Below are 12,234 nucleotides of genomic sequence, written 5' to 3' on the forward strand. Positions count from 1 at the left end.
TCCTGGATTTTTTTTCCCTTATCTTAAATTGACCCGCTTTTAAGATAAAGACATAATAGAGAAAGCATTGACCTTACCTGGTCCCTAATGAGTTGGAAGTCAGAAAACCCGGCTCTCATTTCCTCTTATCTGGATCGCCTGAGAAGAGACTCGCGCTACCTTTTGTGCACTCGCGCCTCGAGATAGCCCCTCACTGACGCCTGGACGCAGTGAGCGCGCTGAAGGCTGTGCGGCCTCTAAAGTCTGAGAATTCCTCCCTGCGGCCTCAAAATTGGAGAGTTGGATGTCAGACCAAGACACTGTCACTAGAGCTCCCTAGCCCTGGTCCGGGAAGATTTAAAATCCCTTAGAAGGCTCCCGAGCAAGTCTTTCCCGATGAAAGGCCAAACTCTAAGCTTCGGGAAGAAGCCTCCTACAAGGAAACTGGTCTGGAGCGCCAGGGTCTCCGCGTCTCCAGGAGTGCGCGCCCAGAGCGTTTCCAGCGGAGACGGCCCCGGCCTGGCTCGGATTTCAGTCGCGGGGCCCCGGGCTACTTCCCACCGGGCCAGCAGCAGGGCCGAGCCGCCGCCCTGTTGGCTGAGGCATTCCCTGCCCCCACCCCCCTCCTGGCCTTGAGGACCGCAGTGTGTACCCTTGTTGGTAGCGGCAGCAGCCCGGGATCCCTGTCTCCCCTGCTCAGAGCATCTCTGTCTCGCCTTCTCCCCGCTTCTGAGCTTGGCCCAGTCCCTGACCCCCTCGCTAGCTGAGAGAGCTGCTTTCCTTCCTCTCCTGCCCACAGCTCCCAGTTCCCAGGCTGGGGCCAGGGTGGGGAGCCGCTTTGGGATGCTAAACATCAAAAAAGCCCAGCCTGGGGTTTCAGGGCCCGAAGCCACTAGAGCGGCTCTCCAAGGCTCTCGAGAAAGTCCTCGTGTTTACATGGTGAAGTGGGGGTGGGGAGAGGAGGAAGGGGGGTGCAGTGTGCAAAATCTCCCCACTCCTCTCAGCCGTTGGGGCCTAGGGATGGGTAGGGTACTTTGGCGGAGGCAAAGCTTCGCGGTGATCTCGGGGTGAACTGTACTTGCTCCCAAACCTCGGAAGCTTCCAAGCACCTCAGCGCCAGGGGCATCCTCAGAATGCTGATTTATCCGAGAGGGGAGGCCAGAAATTGGGCACGAGTTGATGCAGGAGATTCCCGGAAAGGAGGACGGTCGGCTTTCCAGAAGCCGACGGTGCTGTAGGGGCGGAGGGTGTCCCCAGGTTGCGGAACCCTCTTGCACTGCTCCCAGCGCGCACCTATTTCCCTAATGAAACGCTTCAGAGATGCGTTCTAGGTCTCTTCCCGCAGCTGCGACAAGTCCCCCAGCCGGGAGCGGGTACGGATGGAGCCAGCGTGATTGATGGCGAGAAAGAGGCTGAGGTCCTGTTTGTCTCGGTCCGCAAACCCGACTGAGTTCACCTTTCCCCGGTTCAAGTAAACAGACTTCAAACTATGCCGACTCTAGACGGCGAGGAGAAGAATGTATTTGATGGAAACTCCATCCAGTGCAAAGATGATAAGGCCGAGGGTACCACAGCCTACTAAAATTGTGACTCCCAAAGGCTTGCTCCCGGCTAGAATGGGGTGTGGGGCAGCCGCCCGAACCACAGCCGGGCACCGCCCACCAGGTCCCCTCCCGGGCTTGGGCTAGGCTGGGGCAGGTTAAGCGAAGTTCCAATTCCGTGGGATCCGGACCTAGAGCCAAACAGCAGCTGCAGTATCCATGTCCCCTGCCCGGCCGGCCTGAGCTGGGTGCCTTAGCCACCTACACTCCCGGTCCCGGAACCACAGCTGACCATTCCAACGCAAGTGGTCGAATTTACGGGTTTTTGTTTGTTTTCCAAAAGGTGAGACCTGTTAAAATCGCCCTTCCCCGCCTTCCAACCAGCACTCTCACTAGACCCAACCATCCTCTTGGGAATCTTCGAGTCCCTCTGGCTGTTGGAAACTTTGTCTCAACAGTGAGGCCCAGGTTTCTGAGGGAGAAAGCCCGGCCTAGCCCCCAGTCTTAAGGCACCACGCCAGAGGAGGCTTCAGGAAATCAACAAAGAGGACTGCTGGGCCCGGAGCGAGGACTCCGGCCAGTGTGCTTTCCTCACAAGCTCTTGGTTGGGGAGCGGGAGAGAGGGATTGGGAAAAGATGCAGACGAACAACGAAATGAGAGAGGGGAAGAGAGGAAGAAAAAGAAAGTTGAAAACCTGGGCGAGAAGTGAGTACATGCCAAATAAGAATCAATTGCCCATAATCCAATACTTTCAGGCCTAGAGGAAAGTGCTGGGAGGGACGTCTGCCCGTAGCTCGCTCAGCTGCCTTTCGACCGGAGATTTGGCAAGGGTGACCCGGAAGGGGCTACAGCCCATTCAGGGACTACAATTTTTCTGTGTTCGAAACCATTCCTTCTCCCCTCTCTCTCATCCCTAATGGGTCTCCCAACACAAACACTGAGCGCTGAGGAAACCAGGAAATTAGAGGTTGGAAGAAAGGAATCCAAAATGATTTATTATTGATTTATTGATTTATTTTATTATTATTATTATTTTGCTTGGCGTGGGAGGTAGTGGCTGGGAGGTGAAGAACTGTAAACAGGAGAAAGATTCATTACTACAAAAATTTAGGATCCCAGAGACAAAAACCAGTACAACAAAGAGTGAAATCTCAGCTCCCAAAGTCCTTCCTGGGATGTCCTCAGGCCTGTCACCCAGTGTTACCCCATTGGAGGCCAAAGGAGCCAAAAGCAGCAGGGGCTGGAGGTGTCTGCTGCTGGTCCCCTAGAGGGGTCCCTGTTTTAGGGCAGAAATAAAACCCCTGAGTGACTTCCTCACTTTCGAAAACAGCCTCCCACCGAATTCTGTGAAGGAGCTCAGCCACTGATTAGAAATAAAGGTTTGATGTTCAAATCTACAGAGGTGATCCATTCACTGAAAACCATAACTCACTCAGAGTTATTTAAAATGGGTGTCGTCTCTCACTGTTTTAAAACTTTGGCTCAGCTTTGTGAGACCACAGTAGACAGTTCTGAGACTCCTATCAACAGAAGCCTGACTCAGAAAATGAATTCTTTGGTCTCTTTCTCTTCCTGTCTCCCTCTCCCTCTTGGTGGAAGTAGTTTGGTATTTCGGTCCTCCACTGCAGTCTCAGGACTGCTCGAGATTCGTTTCCACACAATTTCTGAGGCAGAACAAAACTCCCTCTTCCTGTGGGGCAAGGACTCTGGGCCTGGCCTCCTTACCTCCTTAACCGGTTCAGAATCCTTTGAGCTCAAACCCAAACAATTTGAATCTCATCAGACCAAAGACAAGATCCTCCCAAGCCCCCGCCCTCAAAGCCATTTAAAGCCAAATCAAAACCAAACAAAAATGAGGGTTTTAATCAGAAAAAGAATCTTTTTAATTTGTATAATTTATTAGAAGCTTCTTAGGAACTATATTTAAGCCAAATATCTACATAAGTTACAACAGAAAAAGACTGACGCCGCAAATACCAAACTGCCAAATAATATACACAGATTTGTCAATGCCCATAAAAAAATGTGAAGGGCTGGGGACTGGGAGTGGTTTTTCTTTTTACAACAAAATGTACAGATTACTAAAAACTAGGCATTTAGTCCAACTTTTGACAGCGTTTTACAGCTACAAGTTCACATTAAACAAACTATTTTCGCGGAGGGCGGTCACCGCTGAGCCTAGGCGGCCAGAGGGTGCCGGGGAGGGGGCACTTCCTTTGTGTCAGTGACAAGTGGGTTATATGGAAGGCTCTTTCCTCTCCCCAGCTCCCGTCCTCCCTTCAAAAAAAAAAAAAAAAAAAATTCCTGGTATTTACAAGCGAGTCCACTTTGCTGGCAGAGTGTGCCCAGAGTGAAGTTTGGTCTTTAGAGTCCAGAGCCATGTCAGCACAGAGCCCTCTCCAATCTGTGCCCCGCCCTAGCGTGGGAAACCCATTTGAATCACCAAAAAAAGACACCCCCAAAGCTGTTTTATGCCCTTCTCTGCTTAAAGATTCCTTAAGAGATTGGATGAGCTTGGTTGTTTTTATTTTCTTTTTTAAAAAAAAAAACCCCACAAATTTTAGGGAAAAAAAAGAAAGAAAGAAAGAAAGACGTCCAGCAGTTTGGCCTTTGTGGTTTTTTTGTTCCTTGGTCTAAACGCGGCCAGGTTCTTAAGAAAAGTCGAAGCGCGTGGAGCAGCGGTGGATGGTGGTCTGTGTGGCGGGCAGGAGGGAAGCGGTGAGGCAGAGCGCTGGGCTAGGGCCGGCCCGGCGTCCTCTCACCAGGTCCGACCGTATAGCAAGGTGGAGCAGGACATGGTGCCGTAGTCCGAGCCCGAGGAGTTCAGGTGGGACAGGCTGGATACCTGGCCCTGCAGCGCCGCGGGGCTGGCGGCGTGGTGCGCCAGGTCCGGAGACTGGCCTGCGCTGCCTGGCTGGTGGCCCGGGTGTGCGCCAAGGCCGGCGCCACCGCTGCCCACGGAGATGGCCGCTGCCGCCGCCTGCGCGGCCTGCGCCTGCTGCTGCGCCTGCTGCTGCGCGTGGCCTTGTAGGCTGGCGGCGCCTGGCGCGGGGGCACCCGCCTGGCACGGTTTGCCGTCTTTCACCAGGACCGGCACCGCCACACGTCGCGGCGACTGCTGCTGAGCCTGTTGCTGCTGCGGGCACCCGGCGCCCCCGCCGCCCCCGCCGCCGCCGCTGTCCTGCTGCAGTTGCTGCTGCGCTGCCTTGTCCTTGGCCTGGCGCTTCATTTTGTAGCGGTGGTTCTGGAACCAGATCTTGACCTGCGTGGGCGTCAGGTGGATCATGCTGGCCAGGTGCTCGCGCTCCGGCGCCGACAGGTACTTCTGTTGCTTGAAGCGTCGCTCCAGCTCGTACACCTGCGCCTGCGAGAAGAGCACCCTGCGCTTCCTGCGCGGCGCGCTTGGCAGCGGAGCCATGTTCTTGCTCACGTCCCCCAGCGAGCCCAGGCCGCCCATGCCGCTCATGTTCATGCCGCTCGCCGGGCCCATGAAGCGGGAGACTGTAAGCGACAAACGCACAGCGTCGGCCGGGGCCAGGCCGAGCCAGGCCACCCGTTTTCCGCGCCATTGGCCCGCCCGGCCCGCCCCGACCCGACGGCGCCCTCCTGACCCAGGCAGCCTAGCGCTGGGGCCCAAGAGGCCCATCCGCGGGGAACTGCCAGCGCCTGCCCCAGGCCGTGCCGTCGAGGGGGCTGTACTGGAGCGCTCACAGCCTCAACCCTGGCTGCCCTACCTCAGTCTCAGTTCCCTCTTTCGAACCAAAAGACGCAGGGGGGAAAGGCCGCTTCTGCTCCTTTCGTGCCCAGCCCGGGTCAGAGCAATGGGATTAGCTGGCCACAGGCGGCGAACTGGGCTCAGGCCGGGAGCTGGGGTCCGACGGTAGACCCCAATTTGTAGAGGTTAGGAGAGGGGGTGTTGACTTCCAAAAGCTGGAGCCCCCAGACGCTTTGCCTCTTGGTTTCTCTCCTGTCAGGCCCCAGTGAGGGCACCTGCTCGGACCCTTAGAGTCCCCTCTGGAACTGCGAGTCCTCCCACCTGCCCAGACTCTGCTGGAGAGAGGGCCAGGCCGGGCGCTCGAGTGCCTCCCAACAGGGCAGCCTCCCTCCTGGCCGGGTCTAGCCTCTCCGCGCTCTGCTCGCCCCTGCTCCTTGAGCTCGGGGTCGCTTCCCTCGGCTCCCCGAGGTCTTCGGCGCCGAGCAGAGCTGCCAGTCCACCGCGCCTAGGAGACGCCGAGTACCCGCATCTGACCGCAGGAACCCAGCGCTACCAAGTGCCTGTTCTTGGACCCAGCCGAGCAGGCGGAAACATCCCCAGCTCCCGCACCCAAGTCCCTGGCGCCGCTGCCGGGCCGCCCTCCCTGATGCCCAGCGCGCAGCCTGCCGGCGCCGCGCCTTCTGGACGGCTCTCGCCGCACCTCCTGAGTTCAGCCCGCGGCCCCGCAGTGGGGCGGCCTCACTTACTGGCGGGGAAGCGCGGGTCTGGGTTGGCGCCGTACCATCCGGGGCCAGAGGCGCTGTTCCTCATGGTGTCCTGGTACGGCGGCAGCTCGCTCATGTTGCCCAGGTTGCCGTTGCAGTAGCCCCCCACGGCGGAGTGCGAGAGCTGGGGCACCCCCGCCGCCGTCATGTGGTAGGCGGCGGTGACGGCGCCGTGGTGCCCCACGGCGTGCTGCTGCATGGCCGCTGCCGGCGGTGCCGCCTGGCCCTGCCTGTACGCCGCCAGCGGAGCCCCGAGGCCGCCGCCCTCCATGCCCACTTTCTTGTAGCTTTCCTCCAGGGGACTCAAGATGTCAGACACTGAGAACGGAGTCGTGTGCTTTGGACTCATCGACATGATTCGGCGGCGGCTGGAGGAGGAAGGAAGAGGAGGAAAAAAAAGGGAGAGGGGGAAGGCGAAGCCTCGCTGCTTTTTTTTTTTCTCCCTTTGCCAAATATTCTGGTGTTACCTTAACGCCGATCTTGTTGGATGTACACGTAACGGAGTGGACCGAGTCCTCCTTAATTGGCTTGAGTGGAGGCTCGGGGGCTGCCTCGCGTTTGTTTTAGCCCGGCGCCAGGTTTTAGGCAGCCACCAGAGGCGGGGCGTAAGCGCTAAAGCAACAAGACAATAGAAGCCTACATCTTGCCCGAGATAATTAGCTTACATGCTGATGACAAGGTAAACACCTTTAAGTTTCACTTGTCAGGATTTTTAGGTCTCAAAGAGAGAGAGAGAGGCAGAGACGAGACCCAAAGCATTTCCCCCCTCCCTTGGACACCCCCACCCCCATTTTTTGTGGGGTACCAGCGGAGCGCGGGGAGGAGGTGGAGGGGAGGGGAAGGAGGAGGGAATCGAGAGCGGGGAGGGCAGGAGGTGGGGTGGGGGAGTAACAGAGGAGAAGAGATGGTTGAGAGGAAGGAAGGTGAATGCTGCTTTGCAACCAACTTGCGGAGTTACAAAGTGGAACCACTTTCCAATTCGGTCGGGGTTCCCCGGGCACGGACAGGTCTTTAGGAGGAGGGGGCTGAGGGACAGGGTGGGGGTTTCACCTGAGCCTGCCGGGGCTGCTCCTCCCTCCCGCCGCGGCCTCCCAGCCCCGCGCCTTCCCACTGCCTCCGGACCACATCTGGCTTCGCTGCGCTGAGCCCCAGTCGCCAACAAATGAGCGAGCGAGTCTGGGGACGAACCCTGGGGCCGCACTGTTGGTCTACGTGTCTGTCAGTCTGTCTGCCTCTCTTCTGCCGCCGTCAGAGGGACACCTCTGCTCCCCGCCCCCTTTCCCCCTACCCGAGAGAATCCGAGCGGGCGGAGGGGGCGCTGAGTAGGGGATCGACTGCCTCCCGGAGGCTGTCCCGGATCCCCGAGCCACCACCCGCCCCCGCAGCTCAGGGGTTTTTCAGTGGGCCACCCCCGCCAACACGCCTCCCCCCAGGTCTTTCCCCACCCCCACCCCTGGCCGAGCAAACACAGCACTAGCCCCCAGAACTGGGAGGATGGGAAGGGGTCTCACGGGAGGGTCCGTCACTGAAGTTGCCCCACCTCGAACAAACCTGGTGTCCCTGACCCTCGCCCATCTCCCAGACACGCGGGGATCTGGGGCTGGAGCTGACTTTCCGAGGACATCACAGCCCCAGCACCCGAGCCCAGAGCCACGCTGTTTTCCCCTCTGATGCTTCAGGGAGCGCGCGAGCAGGGAGCGACGTGAGTGCCCGTCTGTCTGTTGCCGGGCGGAACTGAGCCTGAACCCCGGAGGCTGGAGCGCTGGCCAGGAGGGGGCGAATGCCGAGGTGCGGGCAGCTCAGCGGGCGGGAGGCTGGGCCGAGGCTCGCCTCCGCCCGCAGCTCAGCCATGCAAAAGTGCTCTTGCTTCCCGGGAATAACCAAATATCTTTGTTTAAAGTGGTGGCGTAAATGGCCAGTCGCTTTGTGGCCACGCTGGATATTAGTAGATGAGGATCATTCTGCTTCAATTGGGCGCCTCTCATCCGACGAGCAAGAAACCGCTTAGGAGGAAGTGGGTTTCCTGTCTGCGCGTTCCCAGGCTTCAAGTGTGGGCCCCGCGCCTTGAGGGTCCTTGGGCGCCTGGCGAGGGGGAGCTGTGAGCTGCGCTCCCCAGCGGAATCGGGGGTATCTCCCGCATTGCTCCGGCCAGGCCGGGGCCTGCAGCCGAGTCGACTACCGAGTGGAGCACTGAACGGCGCGGATTTTGAGACGGACTCCGGTTTTTGTCCTTGGATTTTAAACGTTTTTATTATTGTTTTTGTTTTGCTTTCTCTTTAGCTGTTTTAGCCTCCTCTCCGCGCCAGGGGCTGGGAGGGCGGAGCGCTCCCCGGCCGGGCCCGGCAGGTGCCTCCAAGACACCCGCGCTGGTCAAGGAGCTTCTTGAATTTAGTTTTTGTTTTCACATTTTCTTTTCCCTCCTTATAGAGAGGGAGCTCCTGATCATGACGAATGGGCAGTTTTGAGCTACTTAATTCATCCAGGCTCCCTTTTTTTATTAATAGCAATTATAGTAGAGAAAGTTTTATTTGTTTTAAAATATTTCAGCCCTCTCCTTGAAGAGAGCTCTTACTTCCTCAATACAAAGCCAATTTCTATACTAACATTCGCTTTTCTCACCGCCTACCTTCTTTACCAGGGGGAAAGAAAGCTCAGGACACCCTCCGCTCTCCCACCTGCGCCCGCGTTTTTGTGCGGTCCCCACGGCAGAGCTGGGGAGGCCACCCTACGTTTGCGCAGGGAGACGCGCTCGCCGCTTGTGTTGCGAAAGACCAGAGCGAAGCCCGGCTCCTTGCCCTTCCTTCCCAGGGGCTTCTCTGGGGGGCGCTCTCAGGCCCCGACGAACTGAGCATGGATCACTGTGGTGGCTAAGCAAGGAGGGGAGGCGACGCCGGGCTTAAGCGAACCACAGAGGAGAACTGGCAACGCTGAATACAGACCTTGTCTGCAGGCGCGACCTGGCCGGGCCTGCGTCGCGAATGGGGGTCTAATTGCGAAGGCGGGGTGGGTTTCCCAGTCACTCAGCTTCTTTCTCTCACCGCCATTATTTCATAGTTGTTTGTAAGTTTAAGAAACACTAAGTGTAGAATGTTGTACATCTCTTCCAGTCTCAACGCCATTTAGAAATGGAGATCAATCTTCACAAGGTTTTTGTGAGATTCAAGTAAGATGGAGCACATCAAAATGCTTTGAAAGCTTTGAATGTTTTTCAGCTCAGTGCCAGCACTGGAGATGGCGGTAGTTATTATCATGACTATCCCCACCCCCTCTTTAGGTCCCAAGTCCTGAGTAAAAGGAAGAGTTGGGTGAATCTTCCACAGCCCCTGGGTCCTGTCTTCTCGGCCTTCGTCCCTTGGCAGCTTTTCAATCTCTCAGCAGGCCACAGGCGCACGTGGCTGGCAGCTCCCTGGCCTCCGGTTCTGACAGTCCCGGGGCATCCCGGCCTGCAGTTCTCGAGGAAACCCCCCGCCCCCCACTCCTCGTTCTGGACCAGGAACCCCCTCCCCAACAACCGCGCAGCAAGTGGCGAGTCTGGGAGCTGAACTGGAGTGGAGCTCGAAGTGGCTGGGGCTGGCAAAGACTCCCGATTCACTCTGGGACACAACTGGGACGGCGCTTCAACCTCTGCCTGCAGGCGTGCTTCTCGCGCGCTCCAGCAAGCTCTCTGGGCTTTTGCAGCGCCCTGCCGCCCAGGCTCCAGCGCCTCTACTACCTTAGCCCCTTCTCAACACGCGGCTCTGCCTTCTTCCCCAGTACCACTGCACTGCCGAAAATAAGCCCGGAGACTAAGGCACCTTGTGGGGAAGAGAAGGATATCTGCATCTCCAAGCTTATCCAAGCAAAGGCCTCCAGAGTCCCTCCCATGGCCCGAAACACCTCCCTCTGACCGAAGAGGGTCCTTTCTTTCCGCCGCCTCCTGGACTCATCCTAAATAGGGCAGACCCGGGCTAAACCAGTGATTTTTTCCCCCATGATTACGAAGAACCCCGATTGCACTTTGCGAAGTCTGTGCGTATTCCTTTATCCCGCAACTAACTTGCTCCCGGGTGGAGTGGGCACAGTGGGGAGCGGTCAGGGCAGGGCAGGGCCCAACGCTGGCCCCTCGCGGAGCTTTCCCTGGCGCGGCCTCACACGGTCGCTGCCTCAATTCCGACCACGCTCTGCTTCGCTGGCTGCGGCTCGGCCAGGAATCCGAGGGGGCGCAGGCCCAGGCTCGGCCCTAGATGCGCGGAATCGCCGTCAGTCTGCATATACCAGCTTGGCCGCAGGGAAACTCCTTTCTCTCCCTCCACTGTCACTTTGCGAGACAAGAACAGAGGGCTCATACAGAAGAAGGCTAATTTGGGGTCTGTAGCTTGGACCAGGAGGCACTGTGAGGAGGAACCACCTGTCTCACTGCCCCACCCCCCAACTGCTTTTTCTAACTCCCTTTGTGGTCCTCCACACCTCTTTAGGGCGCTGAGCCACTCTGTCTCCTGGTAGTGTTATTTTGCTCCAAGTTTTATCGCAATTTTTGATTCACTCGACAGTATTTATTCAGCTAGGGCTCTGCGCCAGGGACTACGCAAGGCCTGAAAATTCAAACTTAATCTAGATGCAGCTCCTACTCACACGGAACTTACACATTCACAATAAATCACCCAAATAATATGTAGTTACTTTCTGACAGATGTTACTGCAGGATCCAATGAGATAGAGAGGGTTGTAATGGAGATTTGTGTGTGGGTTTTTGCACCATTTCTTGATCTCTCAGCATTCCAAGGTCGTGAGAGGAGTCCTTGAGTGGAAGTCCGTCCTAGGTTTGAACCCTGGCTTTGCCTCTTTCCAGCTGTGCAGTACCGCTCTTGTGGGCTCCCGCCACACCCTGGAGTCACTCCCATCACAGCCAGAGTAAACCAGTGTGTGTTTTCTGGCTTCCCTCCTTGAGGGTGAGCCCCTGTTTTATCTATCTTTGAACCCCCCAGTGCCTCGAGAAACGCTAAGGAAACACAGCCTCCGACCACCTGTTTCCTGAGCTGTAAAAAATGGTCACAACCTGCCCTGTGTACTGGCTTGCTTTGTGCTAGGGATCCAAACAATTCAGGATGAGATCATGTGCCTGAGTTTGTAGATCACAAAAGTCGCTAATAGAAGGAGTTATTCCTTCTGATTCTGTATTTTGAATTTAGAGAAACTGTGACTCTAGGCCTCTGACCTTCAACAAGAAGCACTTGGGCCCTTCAGTTGCTCCTGCAGTCTCCCACAGCTAGGCACAGGCTTCTAAGCCGGGCTGAGCTGGGCTCGCGAGTGCCATCGAGGCAACCAGGCGCAGGGAGCGGAAGGCAGGAGTGTAACTGGGCGCTGGGGGGCGCTGCTCAGCAACCCCAAGATCCGAGGAATGCCTCCGGGGGATGATTTCTCTCTGGAGGGGTCTCGCAGGGCCCCCTCTGCGCGGCTTTCTCAGGCACCAGAACCGAAAGCCTCGGGAGGGACCGCAGGAGCCCGGGGCGTGCAGACAGGTGGCTTTCACAGACGCAGCGGAAGGATCCCTCTACTGCTCCCTTTCCCGGTTTGACTGTCTAGGGCCTTTGAGGGGACTTTCCTTTTGGGAACGCTTTTCTCAATGCGTGGCCTGTGGGCAGGCTGGGAGTGGGGCGCCAAGACATCCGAGGGCGGCTTCTGGTTCTCCCTTTCCCTCACAGGCATGCTCTGCGGAGGGAATGGGAGGCGAGGGCGCGTCTATGCGGGCCAGAGTCCGCCGAAGAGAGTCCGGCTCTTAGGCCTTTGGTGTTGAAGAATCTGCTCCTCTGTCGGGTCAAGCCCCACTAGAAGTTAACACCTGTGGTCTCCAAACTTGCCTATTTTCCTGTCACGCAGTTCAAGCCAAGATTCAACTCGTCTTGAATTTTTGTATTTAAAGCCCCTACCTTCTCCACCGACTCCAGGGGCGCCCTCTGGCGGGAAGGGGCCTGGGGTAGGAGGGAACCTGAGGAAGCGGGTTACAAAGCAGAGAGCAGCGGGAGCTCAGCAGCCCCCTTTGAATTGCGAGGAAACCAAGACGGAGGCGGGAGGTAGGAGCACGGGCCTGAAGCGGTCAGCCGACCCTGCGAGGCCCGCGCTGCCGTGCTCCGCCGCGAATCTGCCAGACGCCCCCGTCGGAAGGGGCGGGGACACCCTCGGGGGCGCTCTAGGGCTCGTGCTGCTCTGAGGTAAGTTTCGCAGCTGCTCCTGATAATCAAAGGACAGATTCCCGAA

The 12,234-nt window shown here is 57.5% G+C and overlaps 1 protein-coding gene across 1 annotated transcript; it reads right to left on the reverse strand.

Annotated features, from left to right (window-relative positions):
• Nucleotides 1–3,380: 3,380 nt before the first annotated feature.
• NKX2-1 (NK2 homeobox 1) lies at nucleotides 3,381–7,230 on the reverse strand. Its single transcript, XM_054449114.2, has 3 exons — nucleotides 7,051–7,230; nucleotides 5,983–6,368; nucleotides 3,381–5,022 (listed from the first exon to the last, which is right to left on the reverse strand). Exons 1-3 carry the CDS (start codon nucleotides 7,125–7,127, stop codon nucleotides 4,280–4,282), a joined length of 1,206 nt encoding a protein of 401 aa, XP_054305089.1. The 5' UTR covers nucleotides 7,128–7,230; the 3' UTR covers nucleotides 3,381–4,279.
• Between the last annotated feature and the right edge of the window lie 5,004 nt (nucleotides 7,231–12,234).

This window comes from Pongo pygmaeus, chromosome 15, assembly GCF_028885625.2.
Source record: "Pongo pygmaeus isolate AG05252 chromosome 15, NHGRI_mPonPyg2-v2.0_pri, whole genome shotgun sequence".
In the NCBI taxonomy this organism is placed as follows: domain Eukaryota; kingdom Metazoa; phylum Chordata; class Mammalia; order Primates; family Hominidae; genus Pongo; species Pongo pygmaeus.